Source organism: Megalobrama amblycephala, linkage group LG11 (assembly GCF_018812025.1).
Source record: "Megalobrama amblycephala isolate DHTTF-2021 linkage group LG11, ASM1881202v1, whole genome shotgun sequence".
Classification (NCBI taxonomy): domain Eukaryota; kingdom Metazoa; phylum Chordata; class Actinopteri; order Cypriniformes; family Xenocyprididae; genus Megalobrama; species Megalobrama amblycephala.
Genome location: NC_063054.1, coordinates 16,660,454 through 16,678,701, shown reverse-complemented (window position 1 = coordinate 16,678,701; position 18,248 = coordinate 16,660,454). Strand labels below are relative to the sequence as shown.

General features: G+C 36.8%; 1 protein-coding gene across 1 annotated transcript; it reads right to left on the bottom strand.

Moving 5' to 3' along the window:
- Positions 1-2: 2 nt before the first annotated feature.
- On the bottom strand, positions 3-17,950 carry adam17b (ADAM metallopeptidase domain 17b). Its single transcript, XM_048206351.1, has 19 exons — positions 17,318-17,950; positions 15,742-15,874; positions 15,517-15,650; positions 15,337-15,425; positions 14,248-14,443; positions 13,861-13,988; positions 11,975-12,061; positions 11,789-11,899; positions 8,384-8,528; positions 8,199-8,290; positions 7,974-8,126; positions 7,679-7,878; positions 7,370-7,473; positions 4,564-4,698; positions 4,325-4,455; positions 4,135-4,213; positions 3,968-4,056; positions 2,765-2,821; positions 3-2,672 (listed from the first exon to the last, which is right to left on the bottom strand). The coding sequence occupies exons 1-19, from the start codon at positions 17,403-17,405 to the stop codon at positions 2,283-2,285; spliced, it is 2,541 nt and encodes an 846-aa protein (XP_048062308.1). The 5' UTR covers positions 17,406-17,950; the 3' UTR covers positions 3-2,282.
- Between the last annotated feature and the right edge of the window lie 298 nt (positions 17,951-18,248).

The following is an 18,248-nucleotide window of genomic DNA, read 5'->3' as shown; positions in this document are numbered from 1 at the left end:
CATTAAGGGTGACGTTTTATTTAAAAATGAAAGCTTGCCAAATATACCAAGTCAAGAACTATTAAGTTATACAAATCTAACACACTGATACAAAACACTGTCTTAACATTCAATACTTTCTCCCTTGACCCATCACAACATTGTGGGGAGCCATGCAGTCAAGAGTACACATTTCTTAACATGAAAAAAAGATTTCACAGGATTTGACAACCGATGATAAAATAAAGCAGGGTTAAGTCATGTAATAAGATCTACTACTTAGAAATGACACTTCTATGCTTGGTATTCTACAAGATCAACACACAAATACATTCCCAATAGTTACACTAAGATTCAGAAGAAGATGACCATTAAGCCACCGGTAAATGACAGTCACACTCCCTTTTTGAGTTTTCTTGTAGATTACATTGCAAAACACATGGAGTAAAATACTATTTCACAAGACAGAATAAAAAACAAATACAAGGCACTTTGGATACTGATCTCAGAGCAGTGTTCAACATCAGTACATTCTTATGGCAGCAGCTGCAAAATACATCTTGCATACAGTCACGGACATTGTGTTGCAGAAAAGTATAATAACGTGGAGAGATAAAACCGATTGTCTTTTCATTTAACTAGTGACTTTGGTGTTTCATTAAAAGCCAAAACTTTCTTATATACTAAAAAACACATATAGGCCTGGTTTCACAGACAGAGCTTAGATTAAGCCAGGATTAGGCCTTAGTTCAATTAGGACATTAAAGTAGCTTTAATAAATGTGCCTTACAAAAAAACATTACTGGTGTGCATCTTGAGACCAAACAATGGCACTGACTTTTTTAAAGATATGTCAGTGCAAGTTGCTGGGGGATAATGTCTGCTGGTACAACTGTTTAAACTACTGTAACATGTTGTTACATTCAAGAACAGTACAAATTAAAGCAAAAAGATTTTTCAAAGACAATTCTCGAAAATATCAAATGCCTCTAAAAAGTCAGATTGTCTTTTGCAAACAATAAAAAGCAAAAACACAAGATTGTGTTCTATAGAGGTTACAAAACATGATTTGCTGGTGTGTCAGAACACATACATGTAAAATATAAACTAAAATATAACAGCTATATTCATAATATAATTATCAAGATCTGTTAGCATCTGCTCAATCCCTTAGATAAAAACAGACCTGTAAACATCTTGGTATTAAGCTTTAACAATGAAGCTGGTCATGTGTAGATAACTCTGTTGAGATCCAGTGTGTATGTGTGTGTAAATATGTGTGCATATTGCATAATCCTAACAGGATTAACAACATTGAATTCCCATGTAATGCCTAGACACTGAAAGATTTGTGCCTTCTGTTGCTTTATAAAAGACCAGTGCTCACCTAGGGATAGTACACCCAAAAATGAAAATTTTGTCCTCGTTTACTCACACTCATGTCTTTCCAAACATGTACGACTTTCTTTCTTCTCAATCTGCACCTTAAAAGCATGAAAGCGGTCGTCCCAACATGTGTGCTTAATTGCAAGTGTTTTAAAGCTATACGATAGCTTTTAAAGTTAAGATGTAAGGGAAGTAGTGACAGATCTTTTATTCCGTATTGTAACATATATCCAAGTAAAAACATTATTGAAAAGAAAAAAAATAGGGCGGGGTCTTGGTTCTGTCCATCGGTTGTTGATTGGATGGAGGCAGATCTAAATGCAAGCTTGCAATCGTTTGGCATTTGAGCGGACTAAATGATTAGAGAAATCCAGCGTTTATCACGAGAGAGAAGTCTATCATTTTACTAACTCTGTCATTTGAGGGACAGAGTTGAGAACCCCTGCATTACCAGGTCAAAAAATATTTTTGTAAAAAAAAAAAATCAATAACATGCATTTTGAAAATAGATTTCATGCTGACTATAACAGCTGACTGGAGAGGAAAGTTTTAGTCTGTTCTTCACACAATCTTATCATAAGGTTTTAAAGACTTAAAATATTGTGCACAAGTCATATGAATCAATTTTGACATACTTTTATGCTGCTTTTTTGTGCTTGGAAGCTCCTGTAATTCCTCTGCAAATGTTCTCCTGACAGAAGTTAGTCATACAGGTTTGGAACGACATGAGGGTGAATAAGTCATGACAGAATTTTTATTAAGTGAACTATCGCTTTAAAACATACTGCATTCTGGTTATTTTCAATACTTGAGCTGCAAGCGCACATTGCATTTCTGTGCATTTGTAATGCTTGTTCTGCTCAGCTTTGAGCATTCCCAATCATATTCCCTTACAATCTTTTTTGCATTTTATACTCTTAACATTCTGTCTCCTTGCTGTTATTTTGTGCATGTCTTTTTACCCTGAAGGACATGGCATTCTCTCGGTTCTCCGTCAGATCATCAAAGGAGCGTGAGACTGAGCCAGAGGTAGGGAAGTCCTCTCCCAGAGCTTGTTCGTCCAGGTGGGAATCATAGCTGGGATCCTCTTGGATGGTGGCCATGCGTTGTGGTTCCATGGTAGGGTGAGGACACGGGGTTGGGGTCAGGGCTGGGGCTGGAGCCACCTGGGAGATGGAGACAGGTGGTGTGCTGGTCTGCAGGGGTCCAGATGCCTGAAAGCGTGGCACCGCAGAGGAGCCTGAGGAAGATGGTGGTTTGAAGATCCGCACTGAGGCTGATTCTAGACTGCTCAGCAGCTCTGCATTCTGTGATAGCACATAAACACAGTCGGGCATTTGTTATGCTTCCTATTATCAAAAGAAAAATGACTTTCTTCTGTGTTCTGAATTGTACTTACACTGGGGTAGAAGAGTGACTTTGTGTTAAATTCATATTGCTGGTCAAGTTTCTTATCCTAAAGACAAAAAGAGAAGAATCTTGTAAAACAAAACTAAATCACTTTTTTTTCTTGGATGGAGTCTGTCACTATTGCAACTTATATCTTGCATTATCAAATGGGTTGTCTTCTAAGAACCTGAATGACCCTCTTCTAAGAGTGTTGTTTAGTTTTGATTTTAGTGTGAATAAACCTTTTACCTGTGATTTAATTTTTTTCGTTTGGCTCGGTGCGAAAATACATTTCGTCTGTGATTCATTGAAATCTTTTTGTTTTGCTCTTTGTCTAAATAGGTATTTCGTCTGATTCATTTAACTTTTTTGTTTTGCTCTTGGTGTAAATAAACCTTTTGTCTGCAATTAATTTAACTTTTTGTTTTGCTCTTGGTGTAAATAAACATTTCGTCTGCAATTCATTTAACATTTTTGTTTTGCTCTTGGTGTAAATAAACCTTTTGTCTGCAATTAATTTAACTTTTTGTTTTGCTCTTGGTGCGGAAAGACATTTCGTCTGCAATTCATTTAACATTTTTGTTTTGCTCTTGGTGTAAATAAACATTTCGCCTGAAATTCATTTAACTTTTTTGTTTTGCTCTTGCTGTAAAGAAACATTTTGTTTGTGAATCATTTAACAATTTTGTTTTGCTCTTGGTGTGGTAAGACATTTCATTTGCAATACATTTAACTGTTTTGTTTTGCTCTTGGTGTAAATAAACGTTTTTCTTTTAACTTACTAATAAACTTACTTTTCTTTTGCTCTGTGTGAAAAGACGTTTTGTCTGCGATTTGTTTAACTTTTTTGTTTTGCTCTTGGTGTAAATGCTTTTTTTGATTCATTTAACTTTTTTTTGCTCTTGGTGTAAATAAATGTTTTGTCTGTGATTCATTTAAGTTTTTGTTTTGCTCTTGGTGTAAATAGTTGTTTTGTCCGATTTATAAAATTTTTCATTTTGGTCTTGGTAGAAACAGATCTTTCCTCTTTCCAATTTTTCATTTCGCTCTTGGTGTTAATAGATTTTTGTCTGCAATGCATTTCACTTTTTGTTTTGCTCTTGGGCGTAAACAGTCCTTTAGACCATAATACAACTCAAGGTCAGTCCATTATAGTAGCAGACATTTCCTCAGAGCTACAACTAACTGTAAGATGTTAGCAGAGATGACTCACCACACAATGGACCAGAATGCTGAGTGGGATCCAGAAAAGCAGTGAGAAGACTACCACTGAGCCAACAATATTGTCTGCCAGGAACTTCCCTATGAACACATACACAGATATCATTCCTCCATTGAATCCCAAGTGAGATTAAATCACTGTGTTTACAGATAACTTACCAAAAGTATTGATGTCCAACTTCTCAATGAAATCCCACAACCTCTCAATAACATCCTGGACCTGTTTCATGCATTTACCCTGGAAGGAATAAGAACAAATTTTTGAATAACTGAATGTAAACCATTTCCAGTTGTCTTGTGAACTACTGCAATTGATCTGTGACTGTATGTTGTGAACACCGCCACTCACCGATCCATCACAAAAGCCCACAGTGCAGGGTTTGCCTTTCCGCAGAAGTAGGGGGTTGCCCTTGTCATCAATATAAGGAGTGCACACAGCAGTCTTATCCCTGCAGCACACCTTACAAGAGTTCTTTGTCTCTGAAAAATAACATACAGGAAGAGTTAAAAAAAAAGGCATGTCTGCTCAAAACAGGCTTTAAAAACTAATATACCAACAGTATTAGCTTTATCAGCAGGTCATTTTACCATTGCAAGCACATGACTGCAGGTTCTTCACAGCTTCACAGAACGGGATGCACTCTCCATTCAGACACCGCCCGTTGTCCACACAGATGGTCTTATCGGGGACGTTCTCTGGAGGAGGGCACTCACTGCTGAGCCCTGTAAGAAGCACAGAATAATAGAGTTTCAGGGAGGACAAAGGGCTAGACACATGCAGTTAAATCTCATCAGTAAGGAATTTTCCATCAAGAAAATGAAGCCTATTTTCAACAGATTTTTAGCATTTCAACATTTAGCATTTCTGTTTACCTCTGTAGTGATTCTCATTATATCATCATAAAATATCAAATGACTACCATAATTTAAAAATATATCATCATTTAGATAATACTACGGAGCCCCGGACATGACATGCAGGAAAAAAATAGTAGGCTAAATCGATTAATTAATTAGTTCCCTCGATTTACTAAAACGTGCACATGATTTACTATTTCGTTCCCTCAATTTCTAAATCATGCACATGATTTATAAATCGAGGAAACTAAATAGTAAACCATGCACGTTTTAGTAAATCGTGCGCATGATTTAGTAAATCGAGGGAACGAATTAGTAAATCATGTGCACGATTTAATTTTTTTTCTTGCATGTCGTGCAGGGCTCTGTATAATACAGCATAATTTCTTTGCATTTGAATTGAATTTTTTTATTTTAGGGTATTGCATTTTGCATCAGGTGCTGGTCATATAATTAGAATATCGTGAAAAAGGTCATTTTTTTATTGTAAATTATTTTTAAAAATGAAACTTTCATATATTCTAGATTCCCTACATGTAAAGTAAAACATTTCAAAAGTTTTTTTTTTAATTTTGATGATTAGAGCGTACAGCTCATGAAAGTTCAAAATCCAGTATCTCAAAATATTAGAATATTTCCTAAGATCAATCAAAAAATGGATTTTCAAAACAGAAAAGTTCAAATTCTTGAAAGTATGTTCATTTGTACACTCAATACTTGGTCGGCAGCACATATTACAGCAAATGACTTGCTCCTAGCACAAATTACAGCATCAGTGAAGTGTGGCATGGAAGTGATCAGCCTATGGCACTGCTGAGGCACTATTGAGCCTTCAGATCATCTGTATATTGTTGGATCGACTGTTTCTCATCTTTCTCTTGAAAATATCCCATAGATTTAGGGGTCAGGCATGTTGGCTGGCCAATAAAACACAGTAATATCATGGTCAGCAAACCACTTGGAAGTGGTTTTTGCACTGTGGGCAGGTGCTAAAGTCCTGCTAGAAAAGGAAATCAGCATCTCCATAAAGCTTGTCAGCAGATGGAAGCATAAAGTGCTCCAAAATCTCCTGGAAGATGGCTGCATTGACTTTGCACTTGATAAAACACAATGGACCAACACCAGCAGATGTCACGGCCCCCCAAATCATTACTAACTTCAGAAACTTCCCACTAGACTTCAAGCAGCTTGGATTCTGTGCCTCTCCAGTCTTCCTTCAGACTCTGGGACCATGATTTCAACATGAAATGCAAAATTTACTTTTATCTGAAAAGAGGACTTTCGACCACTGTTCACTGTCCAGTTCTTTTTCTCCTTAGCCCAGGTAAGATGCTTCTGACGTTGTTTCTGTTTCAGAAGTGGCTTGGTAGTCCTTTTCCTGAAGTGTGGTGACTCTTGATGCGCTGACTCCGGCTTCATTCTACTCATTGTGAAGCCCTCCCAAGTGTCGGCTTTACTATACAGTATTCTCAAGCTTGTGGTCATCCCTGCTGCTTGTGCACCTTTGCCTACCCAATTTCTTCCTTCTAGTCAACTTTGCATTTAATATGCTTTGATACATCACTCTGTAAACAGCCACCACATTCAGTAATGACCATCTGTGACTTACTCTCTTTGTGGAGGGTGTCAATGATTGTCTCCTGGACCATTGCCAAGTCAGCAGTCTTCCCCATTAGTGTGGTTTCAAAGAACAAGAGATACCCAGAATTTATACTGTAGGGATGGTCATTTAATGAAACTCAAATGTAAATATTCTAATATTTTGAGATACTGGATTTTGGACTTTCATGAGCTGTACGCTCTAATCAACAAATTAAAAAAAAAAACCTTTTGAAATGTTTTACTTTACATGTAGGGAATCTAGTATAAATGAAAATTTAATTTCTTAAAATAATTTACAATAAAAAAATGACCTTTTTCACGATATTCTAATTATATGACCAGCACCTGTATAATTTCTTTCTATGTCACAATGGAAATTATCATAATGATACCAAAACATAAGCTACAATTATTATTATATTACAATAAAATAGACATTATTTCATGAAATTCACTCACAAATAGTATTATAATATACTTTCAAACCAGTTTTCAAGCAATGTTGTTATTGTTAACTAAAGCTAAATCTAAAACAAAAACTATTATAGATCACATTTTAGTCATTGAAATCAAGCAAAAGTAAAACAAAACAAAATAAAAAAAATAAAATAAAATAAAATAAAATAAAATAAATAATAAAATAAAATAAAAATATGCCTTGGCAAATAACTAAAATGCATTTTAGTTGAAGTTCTAAAATTACTATAACTAAAATAAAAATAAATAAAAGCAATATAGAAGTATATAACAACTAATAAAAATGACAAATGAACAAAAGCACTAAAACTTAAATGAAAATAAAAACTGAAGATATAAAAATGCAAGATCATTCAAAATATGAATAAATACTATAATAGTATATAAATAATACTAAAACTAATATACCTTAATATGTTTATCAAATAGAATCAAAGCTTGTTTGTTGATACCTCACCTGTACAGGAAGAATTTCCCTTGCAAGTGGCATTCATTGGCTCCTGACACACCTTGCCCTTCTTCTCAAACTTGCAGTCTTTGCAGCATGCACTATTCCTGTCACTAGTGTCAAGAAAAAAAGCGAAAAGTTAAAGACATATATACCCAGGCGATTCTGTCTTGAACTAATAATTCACCTTTTGAGGAAGATTTAAAAATATGAAGGTGAGTAAATGATCACAGAATTTTAATTTTTGGGTGAACTGTCCCTTTAATTCAGCATATCTGCATGAGCATTTTTTCATGAAGCCACATGGAGGAGCTGTACCTGCACTGCATATTGGGCTTAAGTTTGCAGTCTGATGTGCAGCAGCGGTCGCTGTTGAGGTGGAGCAGTCCGGGATCGCACTCCTCACCTTCCTCCACCCGTGAGTTTCCACACACATTGCTGTTCCTCTCTCTGAAGCAGTTGGAGGCTTTGGCCCTCAGCCGCTTTGCTATGGCAAGCTTACTGCAGTTCGAAAACAACTACAGGGGAGCACAAAAACAAAACACTTACAAACCGATCACGTGATGTTCTGAACAATGACACCAAGCTGAATTCACATCAACGAAGGACGTACTTTATTGTTAGAGTGATCCCCGCTCACCGCAATGGGGTACATTACGTATTTGCCCCCCTGATCCTCTCTGGGCGCGCAATACGGAACATCATCTGGATCGTGAACAGCACCGAAGTTGTGGCCAAGCTCATGGGTGGTAACCAAGTCCGCTTCCTGTTGGTATATGGTCAGAAAATCAGCTTACTAAATAAGAGCGACAAAAACATTTGTTTGGACTCCACTTGCCTTGGTAAGAATGGTTTTTCCATAATTTTTGGTGCTGGTTAGTCCAGTGTTGAGGTATATAGCACGATTGTCATTTCCTGAAGAAGGACACTCTTAAGAAAGACATAACAATAAAACAAAATGTCTAAGTATTGGGAATATGTAAAACCAAACTGATTCATCCATAATGTGGTTTTTACACTCACTCTCAGAGCAAAGACCTCCAGGAAAGCCTGATTTGGAGGGGGCCACGTAAGCCAAGCCGAGCGTGCCTTCATCAAAATCCTGATATGTGAACAGATGAGCCAAGCACACTTTGGATGCATTATCTGCAATGTCAATGCTAAATTGCTGCAGGGGGAAGACAGAATGACAATTTTTACTATAATTATAGCTGTTTATTCATGATCTCAATTTGTAGGTCAAACAGGAACCCCGAGTTCCCTTGTGAATTTTTTATTTGCAAGCAAAATAATGTCTCAAAGGGGTAGTTCACCCAAAAATTAAACATTTGTTTTTCTTTTACTCACCCTCAAGTTGTTCCAAACCTGTATGAATTTCTTTCTGTTCTGCTGAACACAAAGAAAGATAATTGAAAGAATGTCAGTAACCAAATGTCAGAGTCAGTGACTACCATAGTATTTATCCTACTATGGTAGTAAATGGGGGCGAGATCTGTTTGGTTACTGACATTCTTCCAAATATCTTCCTTTGTGTTCAGCAGAACAAATAAATTCATACAGGTTTGTAACTACTTGAGGATGAGTAAATGATGACAGAATTTTCATTTTTGGGTGAACTGTCCCTTTAAGGACATATAATTACAACTACAAGGATGTGAGTTTATATGTTTGATGAAAAACAGCATATCACTGTAACTCTTAAGGCCCCAGTATACTTCAAACGAAATCGAAGAACGAACTGATGTAACGTCATTTCGAACAAAATCAGGCCAAAACGAAGTTCGTTTTGTGTTCTTTTTGGTTCGAAACGGCTTGCCAAAGCGAACTTTCAGGAAAAGTTCGCTTCAGCTGCAAATCGAATCATGATTCAGATCGCGTGTCAAACTGCCAACGGCTGAAATCACGTGACTTCGGCGCTCCGAACAGCAGATTCGATACACTGATTCATTTGTGCTCCGATGCTTCATGATGCAGTGTTTTGAAATCAGCCATCACTAAATAAGTCGTTATTCTGTTTTTTTTTGGTGCACCAAAAATATTGTCGCTTTATAATATTAATATTGAACCACTCACATGAACCAATTTAAATACGTTTTAGTACCTTTATGGATCTTGACAGAGGAAGTGTTATTTCTCCCTATGAAGGCCTCACTGAGCCATCGGATTTCAACTAAAATATCTTAATTTGTGTTCCGAAGATTAACGGCATGAGGGTGAGTAATAAATGACAGAATTTTCATTTTTGGGTGAACTAACCCTTTAATGAGCATAAGCCCCGTACGGTCCGCCATGTTGGTTTGTTTACACTTTTACGCAGTTTGGCATGACTTCCCTGGAACGCACTGGAAGGTGTCGTGATTCGTGATTTAAAGTTGTGACTTACGGGCTCAAAAACCTGCCTGGAACGCAGCATGAGTTCATCGAGGTAAGAGCTCCGCGGGTGAAAACATGAACACACTGGATAGCCGCTTTATAGTACAAAATGAAGTTGTGCTTGTAAAAAAATAAGGCACTAACACTGGTTTTCATGTTTGATACTGTAAAGCTGCTTGATTTTAAGCAATCTATTGAATAAAGTGCTATATGAAGACGTGACGTGACTGGAGTGCTACTTTGCAGAGCTCGTTGTTATGATCAGACGCTTTTCTTATGCTTTCTATAATAAATGCTTGCTGTTTTCTCATTTTTGTTGCGTTTATTTTGTTACTGAGAAGAAAGTGCACGGCACACAATTACATATTCATCTAACCGTCGTTCTCAGCAGTGTAGGCGGCGTCAGATGTTCGATTACAGTATATCGCTGGTCACGCATTTCGAACTTCGTTTGAAGTAATATACTGGGGCCTTTATGTAGCAACAGTAAGCTACCGTTCAAAGGTTTGGCGTTAGTATGATTTTATTTTAATTTTTCAAGAAATTTAACTTTTACTCAGCAAGGATGCATTAAATTGATCAAATTGACTGTAAAGACATGTATAATGTTACAAAAGATTTAATAAATTCTGTTCTTGAAGGTATTCATGAAGGTATTCTAAAAAAAGTATGACGATTTCCACTAAAATATTAAGCAGCACAACTGTTTTCAACATTCATAATAATAAGAAATGTTTCTTAAAGGATTAGTCCACTTTTAAATACACTTTTCCTGATAAATTTACTCACCCCCATGTCATCCAAGATATTCATGTCTTTCTTTCTTCAGTCGAAAAGAAATGAAGGTTTTAGGAAAACATTCCAGGATTTTTCTCCATATAGTGGATTTCAACGGCTACCAACAGGTTGAAGGTCCAAATTGCAGTTTTAGTGCTGCTTCAAAGGGCTTTAAACGATACCAGACGAGGAATAAGGGTCTTATCTAGCGAAACAATCAGTTATTTTCGAAAACATACAACCGTTTATGCTTTATAAACAAAATATCGCCTTGAACGTACTTTCCATTTCCGCATTCTTCAAAACGCTTACGCTGAATGTTCTACGCCTTCCTTTTTCTACTTACGGAACAAACGTGGCACCAGTTTCGTTTTTTTCCGTAAGTAGAATCGTTTAGAATCGTTTAAAGCCCTTTGAAGCAGCACTAAAACTGCAATTTGGACCTTCAACCTGTTGGTAGCCATTGAAATCCACTATATGGAGAAAAATCCTGGAATGTTTTCCTCAAAAACCTTCATTTCTTTTCGACTGACGAAAGAAAGACATGAACATCTTGGATGACATGGGGGTGAGTAAATTTATCAGGAAAAGTGTATTTAAAAGTGGACTAATCCTTTAAGCAGCAAATCAGCATATTACAATGATTTCTGAAGGATCATGTGACACAGATGACTGGAATAATGATGCTGAAAATTCAGCTTTGCCATCAAAGCAATAAATTTGATTTTATTATTAAAATAGAAAACCATTATTTTAATTTGTAATAATATTTCACAATGTTACTGTTTTTTTACTGTATTTTTAATCAAATAAAAGCAGCCTTTGTGAGCATAAGAGACTTCTTTCAAAAACAAGAAATCTTATCAACCCCAAATGTTTTGAACAGTAGTGTAACTTTTAATATCACTAAACAGTTCCAAAATGAACATTAGATGTATGACTATAGCATAATTTATTTTGCTCAAATCAAAAATGGTACTCAAAAATCACACAAAATGGCTGGAAGATGCTAATTCTCCTCCTAGCATCTTCCAGTTTTAGGACTACAAATTGAACTGCACTAATAATGTTTCCATAGCATGTTCTTTCTCTTTGCTGGTTCTCTGCCAAACAGGTCACAGGTAGAGATGGATAATGAAACAATATACAAGTCTTCAATAATATTCTTCGCTCTCAAGTAGAAGCGACTCTCGTTGTTTCAAATTAGCACAGCTCAGAATACAGAGAGGACGCTCTCATTAATTCAGTCATTCACTCCCACAGTTCCAGCTTGCTCACCTCCAGGAGCTTCTTGACGTCCCAGACATCTTTGTTCTTCACAGGACTCCCTTTCATGTTGAAGTGGGCACCTCCCGGGTCTACATGTGTGGGTGTCTTGTTAATTATGATCTGAAAGAGACAAATGCATGTTGCTGGCTCCAAAATAGCATTTCATTGGAGTTCTTCACCGTGAACCATGCTTACCTGCTGAATCTGAACTCCATAACCTTTATACTCTTCATCCCAAGATGTATTGCGGTAAATGTCATCCACACGATCAATCAGCTCAATCTAAACACACCCAAGGCAAATTCGTAAGACATCTGACAGCAAATTTTAAATGGATATGCAAGATCTAATACAGTGGGACAACAAAATTATTTAAAGGTGCCCAAGAATGCTTTTTCACAAGATGTAATATAAATCTAAGGTGTCTCATGAATGTGTCTGTGAAGTTTCAGCTCAAAATACCCCATAGATTTTTTTAAATTAATTTTTTTAACTGCCTATTTTGGGGCATCATTAACTATGCAATGATTTACACTCGACGCCGCCCCTTTAAATGCTCACGCTCCCTGCCAAACGAGCTCTCGACTATATTACAGTGCATTTACAAAGTTCACACAGCTAATATAAACCTCAAATGGATCTTTACAAGATGTTCGTCATGCATGCTGTATGCATGCTTCGAATTATGTGAGTAAAGTATTTATTTGGATGTTAATGTTTTATTCTGAGTGAATTTGAGGCTATATGCTCTGAGGCTAACGGCTAATGCTACATTGTTGGAGAGATTTATAAAGAATGAAGTAGTGTTTATGCATTATACAGACTGCAAGTGTTTAAAAATGAAAATAGCGACGACTCTTGTCTCCGTGAATACAGTAATAAACGATGGTGACTTTAACCACATTTAACAGTACATTAGCAACATGCTAACGAAACATTTAGGAAGACAATTTACAAATATCACTAAAAATATCATGTTATCATGGATCATGTCAGTTATTATTGCTCCATCTGCCATTTTTCTCTATTGTTCTTGCTTGCTTACCTAGTCTGATGATTCAGCTGTGCACAGATCCAGACGTTACTGGCTTGTGTAATCCCTTAAACATGGGCTGGCATTATGCAAATATTGGGGCGTACACCCCGACTGTTATGAAACAGTCAGTGTTATGTTGAGATTCGCCTGTTTTTCGGAGGTTGTTTAAACAAATGAGATTTATATAAGAAGGAGGAAACAATGGAGTTTGAGACTCACTGTATGTCATTTCCATGTACTGAACTCTTGTTATTTAACTATGCTGAGGTAAATTCAATTTTTGAATCTAGGGCACCTTTAAAGTTTTTCATTACAATACTGTTCAAAGGTTTGGGGTCAGTAAGATTTTTTAATGTTTTTAAAAGAAGTCTTACCAAGCCTTATTCTCACCATGGGTGCTTTATTTGATCAATGATCAAATAGTAAACCAGTAATATTGTGAAAAATGATTACAATTTAAAACATAAAATTAAACATTTAAAATAACTGTTCTCTATTTGAATATATTTCAAGATTTATTTCTGTGATGTCAAAGCTGAATTTTCAGCAGTCATTACTCTAGTCTTTACTGTCACATGATCCTTCAGAAATCATTCTAATATGCTGATTTGCTGCTCAAAAAACATTTCTTATTTTATCAATGTTGAAAACAGTTGTGCTGCTTAATATTTTCGTGGAAACTGATTTTTTTTTCAGTAATCTCTGATGATTATACAGTTTAAAAGAATAGTGTTTATTTGAAATAGGAACCTTATAACATTATAAATGTCTTTACTGTCAATTTTGATCAATTTAATGCATCCTTGCTGAATAAAAGTATTAATTAAAACAATCTTGTAAAACCCTAAACTTTTGAATGGCATTATATGTTGAGCACAAAAATATTTTATTGGTTAGAAATTAGAAATTGGAGTCAAAAAGGTTGAGAACCACTGGTCTAATAACACTGTCCTATTGAAATTAATGTGTCAATTTGCATCAGAATGATTTTATGCTCAATTTATGCATAAATTTGTTTGTGTGTTTCATGAAGACTTTTTTTTACCAGGTAGTTGAGGGTGGTGCTCTCCTCTCTACGGCCCATGTTTTTGAAAAAACGATAGTCGGCCACAAGCAGCAGAGGGCAGGTGTTCTTACTGTGATCTGGTGTCGTTCTTCTCTCTCTCAAGTGCCCTGTGGAACAGATGCAATGGAGTGAAAAAGATGGCAAAAATAGAGAAAGGGGTGAAAAGGCGAGAGACATTAAACATGGGTGACAAAGCAACTATATACAGTGGTAACTCAAATTACACTGTTTATATTTGGCTCAAATAAGCAGGAAAAGTCACATTTAAACCAGATGTGTTGTTACAGAGAGCCGCAGAATGAGTTTTCAGGATTTAATAACCAGTTTTGACATGTTAAACATCTACAAATTAACACAAAGTCTTACCATCCTCCTCCTCTTCAACTTCAACTTCATCTAGTGCTCTGGCTGCCCGCACACTCTCTGGCAGCATCTCCATGTCATCTGTCCTGATGTAGCCACATACTTTTGGAGCTGCCAATCGGCTCACGTTCCTGATGTCTTCAGAGCGATATATAAGCAGCCGATCATCATGAGAGTCTTCAATAAACCTCCACAGTGGCTGCAGAAACCAGATGAATGTGTTAATTAAAGGGAACCTATAATGCCTCTTTTACAAGATGTAATATAAGTCTCTGGTGTCCCTAGAATGTGTCTGTGAAGTTTCAGCTCAAAATACCCCACAGATCTCTTATTATAGCTTATAATTTTTGTGTGTGTCCCTTTAAATGCAAATGAGCTGCTGCTCCCGGCTTCTTTCCAGAAGAGGGTGGAGCTTTAACAGCTCACGCTTCGGTTGCTCAACAACAAAGCTGGAGAATCTCACGCAGTCAAAATGACGATTGTCAGTAACAGTGTTCAGCCTTACATCGTTCAAACCGGAGTCAGACACTGATGGAGAGACTCAGGAAGAAGTTACAACTTATAGAATGCAACTGGACATTTCTGAACGGTTAGTGGATAAATTTATGTAGTTGCTGTGGAGTTGATTCGACTAGCATATGTGCTATCATGTTAAACTTTTGTGCAAATTCAGCATTGAAATGAACCTGGTTTGTGAAGCAGTCCAGCGTAAAATGACAGCATTGCAACAACACTCTTCTACAACAACTCTTCCTCTTCTCTAAAGCAGCCCAACATGGCCTCACCCCCTTGTTGCATGTTCTCAGGGGCAGGGTGTTTATGTTAATTATAGGGAAGAAACTATACAAAGAAGAAGCTCGTTGTAGTCCCACCCAGCCATTTGTTGTAATCCTTAAACAGAGAATTCTTTAAAAGAAAATATCTCCATTTGCATTGAACTTTGAGCGTCGTAACTTTGCAGATGATGTTTATGCTCTAACAGCAACATTACACACTAACTAAAGTTAAAAAAGTGAAATCGCAATGAACCACCCCTTTAATGTATTCTCTTTGCTGAGGTGCATAATTATTAGATTTGTGGTGTTATAATACCTCAATGTTGTATTCGGCTTCATCAGTAAGAATATGAGCAGTGAAGTCATTGTCACCGATATGCGCTTGTACGCGGGAATTCTCCTCTCCTAGAAATTAAGGAAAAACTGCAAATGAAAATTGCTAGACCTTAAATTTTTAATGCATTTTAGATATTAAAATACATAGAGTTGCAGTTACCGATGACATGACCAGTGAAGAAGTTTTCTCTCTGGACCTCGTACATCTTTTGAGTGCCATCTTCTCCTACTACCACAGCCTTAAAGTCATGTGTGAAGAGCTCTGTGTTGGTTGTCAGGTACAATTTGAAATGTCTGGGGAATATTTAGGAGAGCTTATTAAATGACTGAGCTTTAATCTTGGCAGTGATTGTGTCATGGTGGTTCATGGGTGATGAGTATTCACCTCTGTAACGCAGTGAAACTGAGAAGCCTCTCTGCGTGTGTTTGTGATTGGACATCTCTCTTGCGAACCGAATGCTGTTGAAGATTGGACAGCTGAAGAACATCAAAGTCTGACAGCAATGAGCTGAGCTGGTCTGAAAGAGTCATAGTGAACAACTTTATTCAAGATTCAAGATTACTTTATTGGTTCCTAAGGAAATTTGTCTTGGACTCTTGGATCACTTTCATTGCTGTATAAACCAATCTGTTTATTTGTGATTTTAACTTAACTGATATGTTACCAAACCAAGCTACAATTCCATAACGTAACACACTCTCAATCACAGCATGATAAAATAACATCAGTACCCTCTGTCCAACCCCAAACACCCTGAGTCTTCGCAAGAAGTACATTCTCTGTTGGATCCTAGTGCAAACATAACTGATATTCCAAGACAGATTACAGTCAATATGTACACCCTAGTATTTGTACAAATGAACCTGGGTAATACAAGTGTTTTGGACCAGCAATGGAGAATTATCCCCGACATGTCCCTCTGAATTCAGAATTATACATATTACCCATACATTTTAAAGTAAAATTATAAGTTTCAAGGAGCAGGGTTTTTTTTTTAAAGTAGGACTAATCTGTGTTTTCTTTCACTCCATAATTGCCAAGAATGGGTTTCTCTCAACTATGGAAGCCTGTTTCTGCCATGGAATAGAAAAATTAAAAAGGTAGGCTACTTGCAACATTTATGTAAAAATTCTGGTTTTATTTCTCACAATTCCGAGTTCATATATCACAATTTTGAGTTTATTCTGACTTTTAATATCAGAATTACAAGTGTACATCTCACAGTTCTGACATTTTCCCTTCTGAATTCCGAGTTTACATCTCGCAATTCTATTTCCCTTCTGAATTCCGAGTTTACATCTCGCAATTCTATTTCCCTTCTGAATTCCGAGTTTACATCTCGCAATTCTGACTTTTCCCTCTGAATTACAAGTTTATATCTCGCAATTTTGACTTTTCCCCTCTGAATTCCGAGTTTACATCTCACAATTCTGACTTTTTCCTTCTGAATTCCGAGTTTACATCTCGCAATTCTGACTTTTTCCCTCTGAATTCTGAGTTTACATCTCGCAATTCTGACTGTTTTCCTTCTGAATTCCGAGTTTACATCTCGTAATTCTGCCTTTTTCCCTCTGAATTCCGAGTTTACATCTCGCAATTTTGACTTTTTCCCTCTGAATTCCGAGTTTACATCTCGCAATTTTGACTTTTTCCCTCTGAATTCCGAGTTTACATCTCGCAATTTTGACTTTTCCCCTCTGAATTCCGAGTTTACATCTCGCAATTCTTACTTTTTCCCTCTGAATTCCGAGTTTACATCTCGCAATTCTTACTTTTTCCCTCAGAATTCTGAGTTTACATCTCGCAATTTTGACTTTTTCCTTCTGAATTCTGAGTTACAGTAAGGTATTTGGGAAAAGCACACTATGGCTATGATGACGTCGCAGAAACAACAATCTTTCGATTTAAATGTGTTCATAATGTTTTCAAAGTATTCCTATTGGTATCCCCAATAACTCACCGTACTCGTCGTCAAGGACATCTCTAATGGGTCTCCTTGAACACTCCGCCAGGAATAAAGACGCCAGAAAGAAAACGATGCGTTTCATAGCGAGGACGTTAATGTAGCATACAGTACTTCACACAGCAACAGCATTTAATCCCATGGATTACCAATCTGCGTGAGATCAACATCTGGACATGGCCAAACAAATGCACACGCGCACATCTGGCTGGACAAAAAACAAAGCCACAAAGTATCAATGAAGTATCAAAGAAGAACAAAAACACGCTCACTTCAAGACGCTCTCGTCCATGTCGGTTGATGTTATAAAGAAAAAAGATTCACTCAAAACCAAATCATGCCAACATCTGAGTGTAGCGAAATACCCGGAAGTATTTAATGTGGGATGGATGGATCAGATTCACCGCTCCAGGAAATCACTATTAACTTTATCTACAGATCGTGTTGAAGGCGTTATCAAAACACAAATTTGAAGGGCGGTTGATTTTAAATTCTCGCATGACAGTACGCAGGGTATTTCAAATGGGTTTTAGAGAGTGTATCCGCGGTATGAGTTACGTAAGAGGATAAACTCTCGGGCTGTGCTCAAAAACTAGCGAGGTGTCTATCTAGACCGCATTTAGTGGGCGTCACAGGCGCGTGAACGCGCGTCTAGTCAGACAGCTCACTAGGTTTTGAGAACAGACTCGGTCTCGTCCAGACTCTATTTTTAAATTCTTACCTCAAACCCCATGAAATTCAGTCTAGCGTCTAGGCTCATTTGAAGGACAGTATACAAGCAGCTATAAGTCTTTTATTTAAGAAGCTATTACCACAAACTAAAATAATTACATTGATTTGCACAAGTAGTAATTATTAGGCTATCTAAGAACATTTAAACCATCTATGACAGTGTGAAGGAGAAAACAATCCAAATGTGCTGTAATAT

What these genes read in the sequence shown, in the direction of transcription:
- adam17b (XM_048206351.1), bottom strand. Translation starts at nt 17,405, where the DNA reads ATGAAACGCATCGTTTTCTTTCTGGCGTCTTTATTCCTGGCGGAGTGT. An exon ending in GAAAAACCATTCTTACCAAG is followed by an intron (nt 8,127 to 8,198) that starts GCAAGTGGAGTC and finishes ATATACCAACAG; the next exon opens with GAAGCGGACTTGGTTACCAC. An exon ending in AAGCCCAATATGCAGTGCAG is followed by an intron (nt 7,474 to 7,678) that starts GTACAGCTCCTC and finishes TCTTGACACTAG; the next exon opens with TGACAGGAATAGTGCATGCT.